Source organism: Carassius carassius, chromosome 4 (assembly GCF_963082965.1).
Source record: "Carassius carassius chromosome 4, fCarCar2.1, whole genome shotgun sequence".
Taxonomy (NCBI): Eukaryota; Metazoa; Chordata; class Actinopteri; order Cypriniformes; family Cyprinidae; genus Carassius; species Carassius carassius.
In genome coordinates this window covers 11,016,018-11,037,005 of record NC_081758.1, presented here as the reverse complement: position 1 = coordinate 11,037,005, position 20,988 = coordinate 11,016,018, and the positions used below count along the sequence as shown (strand labels likewise).

The 20,988-nt window shown below is 36.0% G+C and overlaps 2 protein-coding genes across 3 annotated transcripts; one reads left to right on the top strand and one right to left on the bottom strand.

Annotated features, from left to right (window-relative positions):
- Positions 1–2,514: 2,514 nt before the first annotated feature.
- Positions 2,515–9,904, bottom strand: LOC132134052 (BICD family-like cargo adapter 2). 2 transcript variants are annotated; one of them, XM_059546923.1, is made up of 10 exons: positions 9,819–9,904; positions 8,524–9,048; positions 5,866–6,081; positions 5,516–5,632; positions 5,251–5,397; positions 4,121–4,267; positions 3,826–3,900; positions 3,650–3,732; positions 3,348–3,462; positions 2,515–2,919 (listed from the first exon to the last, which is right to left on the bottom strand). In XM_059546923.1, exons 2-10 carry the CDS (start codon positions 8,785–8,787, stop codon positions 2,743–2,745), a joined length of 1,341 nt encoding a protein of 446 aa, XP_059402906.1. In that variant the 5' UTR covers positions 8,788–9,048; positions 9,819–9,904; the 3' UTR covers positions 2,515–2,742. The 2 variants fall into 2 exon arrangements, with proteins under 2 accessions (XP_059402906.1, XP_059402904.1); XM_059546921.1 differs by having other exon boundaries at positions 8,524–9,052; positions 9,819–9,896.
- Positions 9,905–16,952: 7,048 nt separating this feature from the next.
- Positions 16,953–18,287, top strand: LOC132129504 (melanoma-derived growth regulatory protein-like). Its single transcript, XM_059541139.1, has 4 exons — positions 16,953–17,263; positions 17,378–17,511; positions 17,647–17,757; positions 17,878–18,287. Exons 1-4 carry the CDS (start codon positions 17,134–17,136, stop codon positions 17,899–17,901), a joined length of 399 nt encoding a protein of 132 aa, XP_059397122.1. The 5' UTR covers positions 16,953–17,133; the 3' UTR covers positions 17,902–18,287.
- Positions 18,288–20,988: the final 2,701 nt, after the last annotated feature.

Below are 20,988 nucleotides of genomic sequence, written 5' to 3'. Positions count from 1 at the left end.
GCAGTTCCCACAGTTCTTTTCATAGAATTCTTGTTTTAGTTTTTTAACAGATTCAAAGAATTTTTGTTCTGAATTATTACAGTATTTGTAAAAAGAATATTTAGACATCTAAAAGTCATATTTACTACTGACACACTAGCACAAAAGATATAAATAATCTACATGTATCTTTCACGAAACATCAGTTTTACTGTGCCGGTTATATTTTCACGTCTTCCTACCATTTGTATATGAATGTGTTTGTACTTGTTTTCTGTAAAGCACTTTCTAAACAGTTTCTATTTTAAAATGGTGCTACAATATCTAGTAAAATTGTATTATTATTATTATTATCCTGGGTTATATGTATATTGGGGCACAAGTCTGTCTTGTCATTTAAAAATATTGACAGCCTGAGAGTGAGATGGTTTTGTTTACTTGAAATGTTACTGACTGTAATGCTGCAAAATGCTTACCTTTAATAGTGCTAGTGAAACAGGTTGTTTGTTTTATGGTTTAAGAATGATTAACCCTTCATACAGTGTTGGGAAGGTTACTTTGGAAATGTAATAGGTTACAGATTACAAGTTACCCTATTTAAAATGTAATAGTAGTGTAACTTTTTTAATTACTTTAATAAAGTAATGTAACTAATTACTTTTGAGTACATTTTGATTACTTTTATAAATTTCTAATGAATGTTAATTTGCAACTGTTAATCATCTTCAACCATTTTACACCATGCAGGTTTAACCTTACAGTAGTGCTCAATACTGTCAGACTTTCACCATCCTTCATCACTTAAATTAAGATGATCACATTTGAACACATCCACCACACAATCAGACTTTACTTAGAGATTGGTCTGAAGTTCAAAGCAGATTTAAAATCAAAATAAATAGTTTATAGATACTGTTTTTGAAACCAAATCTTTGCATAACTACAGGCATCTAACTGCATCTAACAATGGTTTGGAGAAAAATAGTTAATAAAAAAATAAAAGCATATACATCAACTCAAATACGGTTATCTAATAAGCATGTGTACTATTTTGTGTACTAAACTCCTGAAACATTGGTGTCTTTTTGAAACACTGCTGTCTCTTTGTATATGATATGATGATAGTTTCTCAAAATAAGTAAAAAATGCTCATGAAGTGACTGTTCTAGAGATTAATTTCCATGAGGGGCGTACTGGGGAAAAAAATAGGCTGGGAAATCTCACACTCATACACCCACAACCCATTCTGAAACATGGACAACCCTATTTTTTTTTTTTGGACCTGACATCAAAAAGATTTGAATCCTTAGGTTGGGGGACTTGCAACGTAATTAAGAGTTCTCTCCTGAACTGCACCTTCACTTCCATTATCCATCCATCTCTCTCATGACTTTAATACTGAAGATTTTTATTTGACTTTTACCATGTTTTGTAAGTGCAATTTTGTTTTTTTGGCAAATTAATTACCACTTGTATTTATTTTTACTACAAATTCCATAATTAAACCACGGTTAGTGCCATACCATAGGCTATATTAATTTTCCTAAGGGTTGTGTTTTTGTATCCACTAGCTCCCCCTAAACCTATGATAAAATATGATGATTTGTCTGCTAACTTACTACTGTAACATTACAATAGATAATAATGACGTCGTTTATACAGTATTTTGAGTGATTGCGAGCAATGTGCTGCTGCTGCTTGACTAAGTAAACAAAGACAAAACTACATTAGCATATTTACAGATGAAACTGACCTGCACCTGAAACCCTGAACAGAAGTGTCGCTTCTCTGCTCCAGCTGTGCGCTTACACAGTTCACTCCGGTCTCTCTCTCTCTCGCATTGATTACTCGGAGTCTGATCCAAACCGTTCGGCGGAGGCGCGGAGAGCGCGCGAGCCCAACCATTCCCAGTCACGACTAACCGATTCATGATTTATTAGAGATTTAATTATCGAATGGCGGATTCGGAAATAATCGCTTTAGTATATTCGGCCTGCAATTATACAATAACAATATTAAAGTAGAAGGCCAAATCGTCTGCCAGGCCACCGGGAATAGTCCCGGTTCTCCCAATGTCCAGTCAGCGCCTGATTTCCACAGACACGCAGAACGTGCAGGATTCATATTCAGTCTTTTTGCGGCTTAATATTCACAGACATCAGTCCATATCGGGTTTTGATTCAAGTGTACTGACCTACTTTTGATTTATTCGTCCAAAATGTGGCATATTGCGTCATTATAGGCTGAATTCCATTTTTATGACTGGATTCTACGAATGTCGGAGATTATGGGCCATATGTCTTAGTGCAATTTGGGAAAGTATAAGCTGTATGTGGATGTGTGTAAATATTCAAATGTAATCCTCTTTGTAATCGTTACAATTTTCATAAGTAACTGTAATTTAATTACTCATTTTTTCTTAGTAACTGTAACTGATTACTGTTACATTTATTTTGTAATTAAATTATGTAACGCCGTTACATGTAACTAGTTACTCCCCAACACTGCCTTCATATAAAAGAGCCAAGAAAAAAGTAAATGTTATACATTTATTTTTAGGTATGATTTTGAAGTTGCAAATAAATATTGAAAAACATAAATATGCAACAGTGCCACTATGGAGTACATATAATTTCTTTATATTTTCTTTCTATTTACACATTTGGATGATTTTAAAGATGATTTGCCACTTGCAGACAAAAGTGAGAAATCTTTTGTTACTATATTCTCTTCCCTTCTTGTCCCTTCTTATTTTTCGTCAAGTCAGTCTCCCCCAAACAGAGAAGAGAAAAACCCTTTCCTTCCATCTTCCCCACGTACACGCAGTGATTTGGTGGCGCGAGTGCCTCTTTGAAAGCCTGTTTGTTCCTTGTTATTTTCCTTTTCCTTCTCTTGTTGTTGGAGTTGAACCTGATGACAGATCACCAGACGCATGTCCTCCTGGAACAGAAATTTGTTGGCCAGTGAAAGTAAAAGAAGAGCCAAACTAGATTTATTTTATCAATATGTGCAATGCATAGTGGAGGCTAACTATCATTTACAACTATATTGTGTATGTTCAATACAGTTTGTCACTGCAGAAACTGAAATGGTCCTAAGACTATCCCCTAAGGAGCTCCAAACAACTGAACTAGCCTTGCAAAAAAAAAAAGTAATGAGGGCTGTGTTTCTGTGAACTGTGTTTCTGAATACAAGAAGGATGTCAAAGATGGCTCTCTGTACAATGCATGGTATATATATATATTTTATGAAAAAATGTAAGTAGTACTTCCTGTGCAAAACATAGTCGGTGGTTTCTAGGGCGTACCACTATAATAACAAAATCCAATTGGCATTACTGGATTAGAAATTCATTACAAGTTACCAACCTGCCAAGACTCAACTTCCTGAGAGAGTGCCACTTTGTGTCTGATAGTGTTCAGAAGCTGCTGGTTGAGTGCATCACGTTCTTGTCGGGCCAAAATGATCTCCTCTTCCAAGGCACTATGGGTGATAAGGAAGAAAAAGATTGGGTCAAAAAAAAAAAATAGACCGTTTCAAGCTACACTCAGACTATTATACAAAATATCCCCCATTCATCATGCATCATTAGCTTATCACTTTATCTCCAGCATTAAATATGACACAAAGAGAACGAAAAAGTTGTAAAGCCTTTTGATCCAGTTCTCACCTGTAAGAAGGTTTACCAGGACTGTTATGAAATGGCTTCACCTGCTCCCTCAGCTCTTCTAATTCAGTTTCTCTAGACTGTAGCTGATGAAAGAACAAAACAACACGTATCACCTTAGATGAAGATACTCAATCTATATGCATGCTATTGTGATGTCCTCGTATTATTTATCTAACCTCTTTCTGTAACCTCTGAATTTCTTCTTCTTTTTCTTGCAAAATGGCTGAATGGGCCAAAATGGTTTCCTTGGCCTGTTGGAGATCAAAATGAAAACAACCAGTCAGCAGAAATAGAAAGTGTGATGAAGAGAAAAACTGGGTGAGGAGAAAATCAAACACTTATTTACATAAAACCCAAAGACTTTTGATAGTCAATATACATTGCTTGCAGTGCTGTAAACATTTGCTACAAGCTAAGTTGAAGCATGCACACCTATCTATTTACGTTTTTTAAACAGGGGTTGAGCGCTACCTGGGACTGTTGGATCTCACTCTGAAGTGACAAAGGGAAACAGGTAGTCTCCCCCAGATTGGCCTCTTCTCCCAGGGCTTCAACCCTTTGCTGCAGGGTATGGTTTACTGTGCGCAGCTGAAACACTGTGGTGTGCTCCTGTTCCAGCTGTGAAAGAGCCAGAGACAGCCAGACTGAAACTCTCTGGTTGTGGATGGACTCTGACCAGCAAAATCTGAACTTGAAACTTAGGCTGCCCAATTCCCAATTCTCATACAATTTAGGAGCAGTGGTATGCAGGAGACTTAGTTTGCCTCAAATCACAGCATGCTGAAGATCGTATGTCATGGTGGCCATATGGTACACTTTAATTAGTGGATTCTCAAAGTGTGCATATCTGCCCACAATGCCTCTCAGAACAGAACCCTCCATTTTGCTTTAAAATATATATTTTGTATTTTTATATTGGTAAAATTGTTTGATGTTTTTGAAAGAGGCTTATGCTCAGCAAGGCTGCATTTATTTGATTTGGTGCTAAAGAAACATTATTCTTATTATTCTCTCTGTTAAAAAAACAATTATGCTTCTTATTATTTAGAATTGTTGTACATTTCATCAAGTTTTTTTTTTTTTTGATTAATAAAGTTCAAAAGCAATGATTTAAAATATAATATTTTGTAACAAATATCTTTACGGACTCTTTTGATTAATTTAATTACTGTTTTATGTTTTTCAATGCATTTTATTGGGTTAAGTGATTAAAAAAAGAACATTATTAACAGTTATATTGCTTAAAATGTATGTGGAACACTGATGCATTTTTTTCAGGGATTGATTAATAGAAAGTTATATATATTTTATAATATTAAATTAGACTGTTTACTAGTGCTTCATTCTTTGTGGTGGACTCTTGTGTGAAATGGACTTCCCAACAGCACTAGTAGTGGGAGTTTGTAGATAAGGTTGAGCATTTGGTGCTGCTTCACGTTACTAAATGCTACAAATTAATTCTTATGTTAAATCTAGGGTGTAAATTCTAATTGTATGCATTATTTATATCAGACATCTATCCTATATAGAGTTTCACACTTGCTCCCCATCTTCTAAAAACATTCCTTCCCAAATTCTATCATCTGGCACATACTCCTCACCTCTGTTTCTTTATCTTTCAGACTGGTCTGTAGCTCGATCACCCTCTCTTTCAATCCATCCCTCTCAGATCTCAGCCGGAGGTTGTCTTCTTGAGCTGACCTCAGTCGTTCATCCATATGTGTACAGCGCTCTTTCAAAACCCTGTTCTGTTATGTAGTGAAAAATAACACAAAAACAGTGAATCAACAGTTGACCATGTCAAAATATCAGCCTGGACGATATATTGGTTTAATTCCAGTTTGATCACTCATTTTGTGTCTATACCTCTGCTTGCAGACTGTCCAGTCTAGCAGAGCTTATGGATTTGCTAAAACTTGTATCCTCCATTTCTTCTCTTATAGAACGAAGCTCAGTACGCAAAGTATGCTCCATAGCCACTGCCTGGAAGAAGAAAAGGAGAGAGAAAGGTTTAGATGTAGTCAAACATTATATCTAGGACTGCTTCTGACATCAGATGGATACCTAAACCAGCTGATCTACAGTCCAGCCCTGTATCTAACTGTATTCATGTTACTACATCACAAAACATGTCTACCCACATAACCCTGGATGCCTCTGACAAGATTTGCAAGAAGTTGTTAAAAATAGGAAACTGGGGTCTTCTGATTGGTCACCTCTGCCAGCTGTTCCACAAGTTTTTGGTTGTGGTTAGATAGCTGAGTCAGCTGCTCACTTTCTTCATGACGCCGGCCACGACTCTGAATGTGTTTTTGTTCCAACTGCGCACGCAACGCTGTGATGTCCGCCTGCAGTTCTGCGTCCCGCTGACTGGCCTCGAGGTCGCGCACCTCCAGACGTCGCTGCAGCACGTGTTTCTCCTGCTGCACAACCTGTTGTACAGAACAGACTTTGCCTGTAATTCACACACTTAAAAGAGTTCTAATGCTGTTAATAGGTTTGATTTTAGGGCTGAAACGATTCCTCGAGTAACTTGATTACAACAAATGACCGAGGCAAATTCCTCTGCCTCGAAGCCTCTTTTAATTTACTTTAAATCTCACGTCAGGTTCTTTCGCAATTATTTTTTTTATGTGACAACGCGTTTACGTCAACCAGAAAGCGGAAGGAGACACAAGCGCTGCGTTCGAAATCACATTCTGCAAGGAGTCAGCAGTGTTTTGATTTGAGGGCGCGGGCAAACGTAAAAAGAACGTCGTGGCGTGTGTCCATTGCAAGATAGAGCTGGCATACCACAACTAGGGCCCTATGATTTAATCGGGATTCCATCCGCGTTTTCTGCATCGCGGATGGAATCCCGGAATCCAGTCATAAAAACGGAATTTACAGTTTAACGCGGAATGGCACGGAATTTGCCTAATTTTGAATGAATTAATCAAAAATAGGTCATTGCACTTACACCAAATCATGGACTAACATCTGAAAATATTAAGCCCGAACAGTCTATTTAAATATGAATCCTGCATGTTCTGCGTGTCTGTGTTAATGAATGGAGCAGAAGCGCGTCTTCATTCATTAAACACAGGAAGCGCGCGTGACGCTCCGGTGATTTCAGCGTTTGCTGTCTCACTAAATAAGGACGTGAACACATGAACAACATCTCCAGAACTGCTCTGACAGTCACTTCATGAGCATTTGACCGTTTGATTTGAGTAAAACTAGCATCACATCACATACACAGAACTGTAAAGGTACGTCAACCCGTCAAAATAAAAGTCCGGTTAAAGACTATTCCTGTTCAGCAGAATGTACATAGCCTACTACTAAAAAAAAAAAAAACCAACATTATTTTTTTTTTAAGGTTTAATCACACAACATTTCTTCCATGTTTTATTTTTAATAGTAAATCCCCTTTGTTTACCAAAAAGTTAAGTTAATTTTCAATAATTAAAAGATTAATTAAATTAATGTTTGATGTGTTTAATGTTTAATGTGCATCCCAGAAAATGCTTTATTTAAAACCCCAACTGAATGGCACTTAAATGCACTTAATTCATCTGTCAACTTTATTGTCATTGTTCACAGTACAAGTACAGACAGAGAAACAATGGGTAATAATTAAATGTTTAATTTTTGATGTATGCATTGAATTCTATGCATTTAAAAAATAAAAATATTTTTTTCTACCTAGGAGTCTTATTTTCTCTTGCATAATTAATATTGCACTTTAAGCAAAAACACATTTTATCCGATTAATCGATTAATCGATGGATATTTTTGGTAGAATACTAGATTACAAAAATATTCGATAGCTACAGCCCTATTTTATTTAGAATGGTATTGGGTCTTTTTATGGTGAAATGTTTATTTTGAGGTTCTTTAAGGTGGTGTATAAAGTAACCTTTATTACAGGTTCTATCATTCAGGTTTTTAGCACTATTTTGAGACCATTGATACAACCCTCTCTAAATGAAGAGCCACCATAAAATATTACTGTTGCAGCATCATATGCAACATTTCAATATGCAAGAGATATAAACACTCAAAGTCAATAATACTTGAGCATTTTCCTTTTTATGCTTATTTCTTAAGTACAAGTCCTCTAGTAGAAGAGTACCAGTGTGTAGTTTTAAGCTTGTTAGGAATTGTTTTTACTCTACCATTCAAACGTAAATATTTTTTGTGCAAATCATATATATTTTTCAGGATTATTTGATGCATAGGAAGTTCAAAAGAACAGCATTTCTTTGAAATAAAAACTGTAATTTTAGACCAATTTAATGTGTCCTTACTGAATATCTTAAGTATTAAACAAATGAATGGGGGTGTAAATCTAATCTATAAAAACCTTTTAAATCTTTCTTCCATTACAATAGTAAAAAAACAAGGTTTTAAAATAAAATTGGCACATTTTGGCACATTTTTTATTGTGATAGATGTTTTATATGCCGTTATTATTTACTCTTCTTATTCTTTTTATAAAGATTTAAAGAATTAACAACGTATTGTGTATGCAAATTTATCTGCTGGACAATAAAGAATATTTTTATTAAAGATTGTTTGTAAACATAAACATGTTACTTTACTGAGTTAAGGTCCGTTCACACCAAGAACGATAACGATAACTAAAACAGATAACTATATTAGCGCACACACCAGCAGACGATAATGTTCTGTTTATTATAAGCATGCACTGCAGTTATTGTATGCTGTCTGCTGTTTTAAATGCTTGAGCTTGTTAAAGTGGGGTGGATTCCAACTGGCTGTTAACTGTTTTGTTATCGGTTTGAAAAAAAAAATTCTGAGTTATCGTCCTCGGCGTGAACAGGCATTGAGAGACTCCATCACTTCTGACCACTCATTCTCATCCATACCTCCGTCTCCATTTCCATCTGCTCTATCTGAGCGGCCAGCTCCTCGTTTTTCTCCAGCAAAGCTTGGCCCACCTCAGCAGCCAAGATCAGGTCCTTTTCCAGCAATGTAGGACTGCTGTCATCCTGAGGTGAGGCGAGAAGATCATCTACTCCCATTGTAGGAGCCATTAACCGGTGACCGGAGGAAGAGTGTGATGAAGAAAAGGGGAAGAAAGAATCCTCCAGGATGGGAGAGGGTAGGTTCTCCTTCCTGGATGGAAACATTGGTCCGTCCCTTAAGTTTCACGGCTGAGCAGGACTCCAGGTAACCGTCCTGATCGTCAAAAGCTGTTCATTTGCATCCTTCCCAGTCGAAATGTCCAATGCTCTAGTCTAGCCTGGATTTTCTTTAGAGTCACACCTCTTGGGTTTGAATATCCATCAAAAGATGATCAACCCTTGTGTGTGTCACATGTAGGGTGTACTGAGGCTGAAGATCCTTCAAGGGCGGAATCGTCAGTTGATTTATTGTTCTTCCTTAGAAATCTTCCTATGGACAAAAAACATGTTAAAACAGGTCACAATTGTGTAAACTCACCCTGAAATTCATGACACATAGCTGGCAGGTGTTTTCATTCACAATATCTAATATCTCCCGGACTGTAAGAGCTTGGATTTCTTCCCTGTTTCTTATCCAAACAACACATCATTCATTTCTTCCTTTGGGCATTTCTATTGTTGTCGAGGAGCTTCTTTTATGGACACGGCCAACATAACAATGTCTCAGTGTTTCTCCCACATTCCAGCAGTCATTCAAGACTCCTCAGTGGCCCAGTGACTTCACCCCTTACAATTAGCTAAACCGGTTTTAAAGAGCACAGGTAACTAAGACATACAGTAGGTGGCTCTGACCTTCTTAATGCAAATATTTCCCAACCATTATGTTTAATATTGCTGGAAAGTGTTTTCTTGGAATAAAACAGGCTGCTTCCTGGTCTGAGGATAATAATAGAGGAAACAGTCATAAATAAATGATAATGTAAACCAGAAACTCTTCCTAAAGTGTTTATTTTTTTAACATTATGTGGTATTTTATGGAATTGAAACGGTTGAATCATCAACATTTCTATAATGCAGTGTAAATACAACACCCCAAACTGTTCGTATCAACTTCACAGCAAATAAAAGCTTAATTAAAATACTTAAGAACTTGAATTAATGTTTTCTATTCAAAATATTTTGAACAACGTCGGTAAGAAAGCGTCTGTTAGTAGTCAAAATATCCCTATTGACTATTTACGCTTTGTTTTTCCTACCTGGGAAGTTCCTGCTCCACACTCAGCATCAAAGGTGACAGGGAGGGAGGTGCTACTGATCGCTTTGGAAGCGATTAGGCCACACCTTCTCATGGCGTCATCAGTTCAATGGGAGGAGCCGGGTACACATTTACATTTACAATTAGACATTTAGCAGACGCTTTTATCCAAAGCGACTTACAGATAAGGACAATAATAGCGGTCAAAACTAACTAAAGAGCAGCAAAATATAAGTGCAAATGACAAGTCTCGGCTAGGCTGATGCAGTACACGTAACAAGGTAAATATATATATATATTCACACACACACACAAAGAATAACAAGTAGATAGAATTGATAGGTAGATAAAAGTAAAAAAAAAATACAATTTATTAATAAATGAAAACATGAGGGAATTAAACATTGCTTTGAATTTTGAAGGCGGCAGTTCAACATATCAAAAAACAATATTAACTTCGAAAAATAAGAAAGCTTTTGTAAACATTTTACTGTTTTTATCTCATTTAGCCGTCATTATGTTTGTTAACACTATGGTTTATTAATTTGTTCATTTATGCTTTATATGCCTGATTTGGTTCACTTTGGTTCACAAGTTTTTACTTCTGTCTTCTTCATTTAATTTGTATAATTGTTTTCTGAAATCAACAAGTTGATTATTAATATCTGTTAAATTTCTGCAAACAGAAAGATATTACAGTACATTTCTGCTTCTGGTTTGTACTTTTTATATATAAAAATGAAGAAACAAGCACATTTTTGGAATATAAATTATCATATTAATTTATTATGTTTATTTTCAAAAGAAAATTTGTCACAAATGATTATTTTTACAATTATTTTTGATGGATATTCAAATACATAAATTTAAGTTACCATCAAAATACAGTATAGAAAGGAATCAGCCCCCTTTGATCACATTTTGTTGCTTTGCAGCCTGAAATGAAGACGGACACAGTTTTTGTTTTATCCAGCTGTATTTACTCAGTGCAACTTATAACATCCAAGTGAAAGATATAACACCGACATGTCAGAATTTTTTTTTTTTAAATAAAAAAACAGTATCAACTTGTAAACTCAATCAGGTATAGCTAATCACCTTCTCCATGTATGTGCAATTATGAATTTTAAACAATGAATTAAACACAAAAATAAATACTAGATAAAAGAGACAACTCTGTACTATGGAAGCATATGGGTAGCAATATCCAATTTGGAATGTAATATGCAAAATGACAATGCAATATGTAAAATGACAATGCATTTCTGTATTTACATTTACATTTTCCAATAAATTTGTGCAACGTTTGGTGCAAAATGAAAATTAAATTACATAATTTTCATTTGCCATTTCATACACCAGTTTTAATATGCAAAATGAATACTAATTTTAACGCTTTATAAGTTGCAAAATTAAAATGAAAATGTATTACAGAAATGATTAGATATGTCTAACATGTTCAAGCAAAAACTGTGGCAAAATTATAATTTAAATGCTATTTTTCTTAAATGCATTAACACTCACAGTCAAGACACTTACGATTGCATTTTCATTCAATGTCCCGCAATGAATGTAGCAAAATTCAATGTGCACATTGAAAACGCATTCCGAGCCGATCACGTGTCCGCCCCCTCCCGCCATGTCAATCACTGCGTGAACAAGACGGGGCTTGCAGAAGGTCAAGAAACTCAAGACTCAAGAAGAGGATTCAAGTGAGAGAACATGGACAAGACAGTTGGCCCGTGTACGCATAGACAGTAAAAGAAATGGACACAGCGACACCATTGGAACTCAATTGAGACAAGTGAAGCCAATTTTTAGCGATTTTTAGCACTTCCGTATCTGACGCGCAGACTCAAACTAAGCTTGATGACGTCAGCAACCTGTCTGACAGATGTAAATCTTCTAGTAGCTGTGCGTGTAAACTGCCATCATTAATCTTGCAGAGAAGGGGAGCAGGGAGTGCTTTGGCGTGAGTGAGCAGGAGTAAGTATTCTGGTTAATTATATTGTATAGTATTTTAAAATGTAACGCCAGGGCTTGTATCTATGGGCTTCTCTCTTGACGTCTCCCCGATTGCCCACGAGCTTCTCCTCCTGTCTGTATGGTAATTTCTCTACTGTGTGACAGAGAGTCAAGTGGTTATGACGCAATCGTTAGCCTATTTTTACAAATACTGTTTCTACGGGGCCATAATGTAACATAGAAGGTAATGGAGCCCTTTATACATTGTCGTGTATCTTTAGAAATAAATAATGGACAAATGGAGTCTTTAAACGCCTCAGATGTAAAGTTATTCGCTGTCAAAGTAACGCCAAAATGAATGGGAGTCAATGGGATGCTAACGCAAGTGAAGTTCTGCTACAAGATGGCGGCACGCGGCCGACTTCAACTTCCGGTCGACTTCCTTCCCGCCTGCGTGTACGTTTTGATTATTTCGGTTTATGGCTTCAATATTTCATTCGCACTTGTGGGCGGAACTGAAACGCTGCTTTCATCTGATTGGTCGAATCGCTCCACCTTCAGCTCGGTCTTTTCATTCTTTCAGGCAGAATAAGAGTCAGTGCAAGTGAAGCACTGTAATGTCTGAAACTACACTCACTGTTAATTAGCATAATATTTGAATCAGATGTAGCTGGGCACATAATTCGTGCTGCTGCGACTTGCAAGAGACCCGGTTAAATTATTTCTAGGTTGTATACTGTATTGTATAAATATTGTCCACTGATAAAAACATTGCAAATAGTTCTGTCTCCTTGGATAACAGTGAAGTGGAAATAAATATAGTTAAATATATGAAATAAAATTAAATAGGATTTTTTGTGAAGGTAAGTCTGGCCAGTTAAATTAAACAATTTCTAGGTTGTATACTGTATTGTTTAAATATTGTCCCACTGATAAAAACAGTGCAAAATAGTTCTGTCTCCTTGGATAACAGTGAAGTGGAAATAAATATAGTTAAATTTTTTTAAATAAAATTAAATAGGATTTTTTGGGAAGGTAAGTCTGGCCAGTTATACAGCAGCACGAGTCAGATGAGTCTGAAGATCTGAGCTGAATTTGGTGAAACATTAAAGTTCTAGTCTTTGTCAATTACTCTCATAATAAATAATAATAATAATGTTACCCGTATTTTTCGGTATAAGTTGCATCAGTCCAAAAATAGGTCATGACGAGGAAAAAAACATATAAGTCACACTGGACTATAAGTCGCATTTATTCAGAACCAAGAGAGAACATTACCGTCTACAGCCGTGAGAGGGCGCTCTGGGGTAGGCTACAGGAACACTGAGCAGCACAGAGCTAATTTTACTATTTTTATTTAGAAATGTAACTATATTAATTTTTACAATTATTTATTAATGTCACACACACATACCTAGTGCCTTATGACTTAAAATATGAGAGTGGTAAATGTTACAGACATGGAACTGTTCAGTCTATTATTGATTTTTATTTCCACTTCACTTTTATCCAAAGAGAGAGAACTATTTGCACTGTATTTATCAGTGGGACAATATTCATACAATACTACAACCTAGAAATAATTTGCAGGTCTCAGCAGCACGAATTATGTGCCCAGCTACATCTGATTCAAATATTATGCTAATTAACAGTGAGTGTAGTTTCAGACATTACAGTGCTTCACTCGCACTGACTCTTATTCTGCCTGAAAGAATGAAAAGACCGAGCTGAAGGTGGAGCGATTCGACCAATCAGATGAAAGCAGCGTTTCAGCTCCGCCCACAAGTGCGAATGAAATATTGAAGCCGAAATGATCAAAACGTACACGGACCAACTGTCTTGTCCATGTTCTCTCACTTGAATCCTCTTCTTGAGATTTGAGCAGAGATGTATAGTAACGAAGTAGAACTATTTCACTACTGTACTTAAGTACTAAAAGGCGATATCTGTACTTTACTAGAGTATTATTTTTTCTCCTACTTCCACTTTTACTTCAGTACATATTTTCGATGAGTTTAATACTTTTACTCCGATATTTTTTTTATGTGCTGCATCGTTACTCGTTACAATTATAAAAATGTTACGAATCATTCCATTACAAACCCACATTACCACTGCCAGAACTGTAGATGGCAGGTTTGATGAAACTGGCATATCATTGAGCGAATCAAGCGATTAAGAAGACTGCGCGTGCTGACTGAACTGCTGTGAAGAGAGAGATGAACACCGAGGCGAGCCAGATAATAACTCGTTCACGAGTCAAGAACCGGTTGCATCGGTTTTCGGATCACCAGTAGTTCTTTCAGACAGTTCGATTCAATAAACCAGTTGAAGAAAACAGTTCACCGGTTCTTTTGAGCTCGACGTAATGGCGTCATTGGCGTTGACTGCAAGCCTTTGGTTTACCCGCGCTCATAACATTAGCACAGAATCAGTTCAGAATCAATCACCAAAAGAATCAGTTCGGTTCAGACGCTCTGTGTGTCGGTTTGCTTTCACGCTGAATCACACATGCGCAGTATCATCAGCTCCTCGGTTCTCGAATCGGACACGTCTGACAGAAACGGTTCTTGACCACTGATCTATAATACAAGTTATATATTTAGATCAGTGTTCTTGACTCGTGAACGAGTCAGTCTGTTGTTCGTTATCTGGCTCGGCTCGGTGTTCATCTTCAGTTCTCTCTTCACAGCAGTTCAGTCAATGTACTGTTTGAGTAAATGAATTACTCCGGGATATTGGTTTGTTTTAACTCAGAGGGAGTGTCAGACACATTAAACAAGTTAACAGCTTAAGTCATTTGTGGATTAATGCGTATTGGAGACGCGAACCGTTTAAAACGATTCAGTTCGATTTGGTGAATTGTTTCAAAAAGATCCGGTTACATCGAATGATTCGTTCGCGAACCGGATATCACAAACTGCTTTGTTTTGAACTGTCTTACAACAGACACGGAAGAGAAGACAATGCTGAATAAAGCCGTAGTTTTTGCTATTTTTGGACCAAAATGTATTTTCGATGCTTCAACATATTCTAACTGACCCTCTGATGTCACATGGACTACTTTGATAATGTTTTTCGTACCTTTCTGGACAAAGGAGGGACTGAGAGCTCTCGGACTAAATCTAAAATATCTTAAACTGTGTTCCAAAAATAAACGGAGGTCTTACGGGTTTGAAACAACATGAGGGTAAGTTATTAATGACATAATTTTGCATATTGGGCAAACTAACCCTTTAATCTGTTTTTTTGTTTACAAAAAGTCACAGTCAAAGGAATTGTGATTGTCCTTTAGGTTAATCATTTGAAATAGTAAAAACAATATGTTCAAACTTTTGACTACTTTCTTTAATAACTACATAACACAATACTTGTACTTTTACTTTCAGTACTTGAGTAGTAAATTTTCAAATAGACTACTTGCAATACTTAAGTTCAAAAAATGTTGAATACTTTAGTACTTCTACTTAAGTGTGGTGCTTAAAGAGCACTTCAACTTCTACTTAAGTCATTTTTTTGATAGAGCACTTGTACTTTTACTCAAGTCTGGGTCTCTAGTACTTTATACATCTCTGGATTTGAGTCTTTTGACCTTCTGCAAGCCCCGCCTTGTTCACGCAGTGATTGACATGGCGGGAGGGGGCGGACACGGGAGCGGCTCGGAATGCATTTTCAATGTGCACATTGAATTTTGCTACATTCATTGCGGGACATTGAATGAAAATGCAATCGTAAGTGTCTTGACTGTGAGTGTTAATGCATTTAAGAAAAATAGCATTTAAATGATCATTTTGCCACAGTTTTGCTTGAACATGTTATACATATCTAATCATTTCTGTAATACATTTTCATTTTAATTTTGCAACTTATAAAGCGTTACAATTAGTATTCATTTTACATATTAAAACTGGTGTATGAAATGGCAAATGAAAATTATGTAATTTAATTTTAATTTTCATTTTGCACCAAACGTTGCACAAATGTATTGGAAAATGTAAATGTAAATACAGAAATGCATTGTCATTTTACATATTGCATTGTCATTTTGCATATTACATCCCAAATTGAATATTGCTACCCATACGCTTCCATACTGTACTAGTACAGCCTTGAATCTCTATTCAGTTTCATGAGAGACTTTCCTGTCTTATTTCATTTTCAATCTGAATAAATTAAAGAATTAACATACATTATTAAGTTTTATACTTTTGTCTCTCTCTCTATTTTCTTTTATACCATCACTCTATCCTATTTCTTTACATAAAGCGTTAAAAATATAATTAACAAATTTGTCCCATATTAAAGAATTGACATGCCAAAGGATTATGCTTTCAAATAATCTCTAAACTAATTTTTTTTAGAACTACAACATGCTTCAGTGTGCTCAAAGATAATTTTATAATAATGTTACATAGCCCTCTTCTATCTAAAATGTTGTATAGGTAAGTTAAGTATTTATCATTTCCACAGTGTCAGATGTTATGCTGATTAGCATAAAATTCTCACCATAAAAGAACCCATTCAGGGCTGTTAGGTAACCTGCTCAGTGCTGCCACTTTCTGGATAAAGTAACCCACTTTACATCACTGTGTGGAGGGAGCAGCTTCCAGTTGCAGGCAACCGCAGGCAACCAGCTTCCAGATAAATAACTGGAGATCATGATTTCACTTAGTAAGGTACTGGATTTACAGTTAGCTTCATTTGACTGGTTGTTATATTCCAAGGAGTTCAAAATATGGAAATGGCTCATAAAAACCATAAGGAATCCTCTGTACCAAAGTGAGTGTTGATTTTTGCTACTGTGAAAGGATGGGTTTGTTCGGCTCCTGGCGAAGGCCTCAGTCTGTGTAGGTGTTATGAGGCCTGTGGCCTGGCTGTGTCCCTCACTACGGTAATAATGAACTGAGTGTGGATTCAGATAATATCCAGACAAACGAGAGCCTGTGAAACTTGCAGCAGCACTTCCTGCTTTCTCTTACAGACCCTAAAAGAAGCTAGTTACAGCTATGGCCCTACTCCAAATCTTGACTTAGAGCTGTAACACAAGAAGACCTTGCAACAATAAAAAGGAATTTTGAATGACATACAAAAAGACAAATCAAATACTAGATAGATATGCATGCAATGGATGTCAGAGTTTGTCCTTAAATGGTAAAAAGAATAATATGTGGAATCCCTTGTGTTCTATATAAGTAAATACACTTAATTTGATAGGAATGATACTGCAATTTTTCTATTATTATATGGTTTATATGTGTACTTTTTGAAAATGGGAGGAGCTTGGACTCAACTGGCCCCTCCCACTTGAGCTTTAGTCCTGTTCAAACAAACTAAGAATCAGACTCACAGAGATGGAGAGACGCTGTGCTAACTGGACCCTTCTCCTGGTGCTGTGTGGCCTCCTGCCACTGACCCCTCAGGCTGGCAGGACGATGCCAAAACTCTCGGACAAGAAGCTATGTGCCGATTCAGAGTGTAGCCGTGAGTAATGCAACCAGCACTTTTAACTTAGTTTTTTCTTTTAGTGCTTTCTTTTAAATGTTTAAGTGCTTTCATCTAAACTGGTTTATTTAACTGGTGGTTGTTTATTCACAGATCCCATTCTCATTGCTAGAGCTCTGCAGGATTATTACCCGCAAGACTGTCGCTTCATTCACATTCATCAAGGCCAATCTGTCTATGTGTATGCCATGCTGAAAGACCGTGGGAACCTCTTTTGGGCTGGCAGTGTAAGTTTCACAAGGCTCAGTTACTCAATTACAAACATGCAGGATTTAAATCATGAAAACTTACATACATAAATGTACTCTCCTCTCTGAAAAAATGAAGTCACCCAGTATAACTAAAGAAACCTGTTTGTGAAGGTTCAAGGGTCATATTATGGAGACCAGGAAGCTCGTCTGGGATATTTCCCCAGCAGTGTTGTTGAAGAGACACATGCGTTAATGCCTGCAGAGGTTGAGGTCAAGACCGATGTGCGTATCTGAATCTTTTGTCTATGATAAACAAAAAGAAATTGATGCATGGACAAATACATACAATGAAAACTGGCCATTTAGGATTAATTCTATATATATATTTTTTTTTCTTTTCAGAAATGGGACTTTTACTGCTATTAGGATTGTTTGCTGTCTTGGCTGGAACATAAACATGATTGATTCGTGATTCCACTCTGCACTCTAGTATGTCATTTATTATTTCTAGTAAGCAAAGATTATTTGCTATTCAGAAAAGAAGAACATATAGAACCTGACTGCAGACTGTAAATGCTTGTGATGCAATAAAACTGAGCTGCTGCTATTTGGCTGCTGATCCTTTGTATCACATGGTGTTTTGGTAAGAAAATGTTTGAATGAGAACTAAAGAGAAAATCAATTATTAGGCCTAACTCAAGCGAGAAATTATTGCATCTGCCTTCATTATCTTCATACGACTTTAGCAGTAGATATTCGGTTACCAGCAGAGTTGGTCATGCGAATTACCATAAACACCAATAATGCTCGAGGATTGCGTATTATTTACTTGGCCTTCCTGTAGCAAGGTGAGTGTATCACAAATAATTAAAGCGATTTAACATCAAACTAGGTGAATAAATTGTAAAGCACTGTTCTGATAAGTTTATGGTTGACTATCACAAACATTTAAACTTGGGTGGTCTAGGGTGAAGTTATTGATGAGACTGGTTGTATATTTAATTTAAAAGCATATATTAGAACATGTATTATTTATTATGAAAAGTATAACAAAAATTATAAGATCTAAAATGGTAGCCTACAAACAGTTGTAAAATGGTGAAAAATACAATATTAAAATAAAATTTAATAGAAAGCTAATGAAGTTCTCAGTGAACAGTATTCCTTCTCATTTATACCTCCTCGTTAGGTTAATGCAGTAGTTTGGTTTAATATAAATATGAGGAAATAAGGTTATTTTTTCTACATCTTTGTCAGATCCTTACTTTTCCATAAAAAAAAGAAGATAAAAGTTTGATATTAGCAGCTTTACTATTGTTGAATAAGTGAGCCATTGCTAAAATACCAAATAGTCTCAGTGACTGTAAACAATATAAATTCTTGACACTTATTCACCTGCACAATCATCTCGGCTCACATCTCACTCTCAAAAATAACATTCAAATATTATCTCATGGGAGAAATTTGACCTATACACCATGCTTTTAAAACCTTGCATTAATAAACTTGCTTTTATTCGTTCTCATTCATTTTTTGCAGTAACACACCAGCTCTATACAGCATACCACCATGTGAGTAGCACCTGCTATTCATGCTTTTTAACCATGACTTAACATTATCTTTCATTTCAGTTTAAAGCTGTGTTCATAACCATCTTTAACCTTGGGTTTTAAAGCCCTGCTCCTCATATTATCATGTAAAAAGTGATGAAAGTATATATAGTGTGCAGAGGTGTCAAGTAACGAAGTACACATACTTTGTTACATTACTTAAGTAGAAATTTGGGGTATCTATACTTCACTTGAGTAATTATTTTTCAGCCGACTTTTTACTTCTACTCCTTACATTTTCACGCAATTATCTGTACTTTCTACTACTTACATTTTAAAAATAGCTTCGTTGCTGCCATTTCATTTCGGCTTGTCATCATTCAAAAAAAAAAAACCTATCCAGATAAATCGCGCCATCCGGATGGAGTGAATTTGATTGTGGTTGGATGAGAAGTATAAACCGATACAGAATCAGTCCGCTTAAATGTCATATGAAACCGGCGTCAGACCGTTCTCCTCCCGTCTTTCAGCGCGCTCTTCAATCCGCAGACCGCACCTAAACACAAACAGAGGACACAAGGTATGCGTTTATCGATAGATTGTTAGAATATCCATATCTGTGCAGTTCTTTGTCATAAATACAGTTTACGAAAGGTCACGTATACTTAATTTAATCATACGTACTTTATACATACACTACGGTGCAAAAGTCTTAGACACGTTAGTATTTTCACCCAAAAGAATGGTTTTCGGCCAGTAATTTATATATTTTGCTGTAGTGTGTCAGTATAAAATATCGGTTTACATTTCCAAACATTATTTTTGCCTGAGCTTGTGCTTGCGTGTGCATTCAAAAAAAAAAAATCACACTTGATTATTATTAAAATTAATGGCAAACTGATATTTCCTATACTGACACACTACAGCAAAAGATATAGGCTAAATAACTGGCTTAAAACCCTTTTTTGGGGTGAAAATACTAATGTGCCTAAGACTTTTGCACATTACTGTATTATAAAAACGACATTGTTGCTACTTTATAAAGAATGAGCATACAGTAATTCACAGAACTGATTAAAGACAGTGAGAGACAGCACTCATTTGAACTAAATATCAGAGAGATTGACAGATATACAGTAGAAACATTATGTGTGGTTTTGTATTAAATAATGACCCAGATTGTGAAATACATTTATTAGCCTTATATTAAGGGAAGCACAACTTGGGAAATGAGAGCATCCAAGGTGAAAGCTATGGATTTATTTTAAATATTTGTAATGTTCTTCAAAGTTATCCATAGTTTTTTTTTTTTGTGGTTCTTTTTTTTTTTTTAAGTATCGGTTCAGGCACCGTTTAGGTGCCGGTACCGTTTTAATAGTATCTAAATGGCACTGGACCCTACTTAAAAGTTATTATTTCTTACTACTGGCTCATTTACCAAATGGGTGCTTTCTCTTCGTCCTCCACAAATTAAGCTACTGTAGGTAGTTCGGTAGCGAGACATTTGAATAAATTATCATTTGTGATTGACAACGCAATTGATAATGTTGTGATAAGCAGGCTATACCAACTTTGTACTCGTTACACCCCCCACACACACACTGGACATAGCAGACGGATGTACTGAATACAGGAAGCTATCTATCAAGAAGGTATCAGGATTATGAGTTAGGTTTCATTTTTAGTTTTTGATTGATCACTTGGATTAATCATTCATTTTGACAGCACTATAACGTTTATTGTAAATAGACAACCATACAAGAGTAATTGTTACTAAGCCTGCACCAATGTTCTTGTCCATTGCCCTCACAGATTCCTGCAGCTAAGCTTGGATGTACATTTACATTCCATTAAAGGTTATTGATGACATGCCTCTGAAATTTGACTTTTTGCACCATAACAATACTTATAGGCAACTAGTCATCATATCTCTAGTTCTTTAATGTATTTGCATTGTACTAAA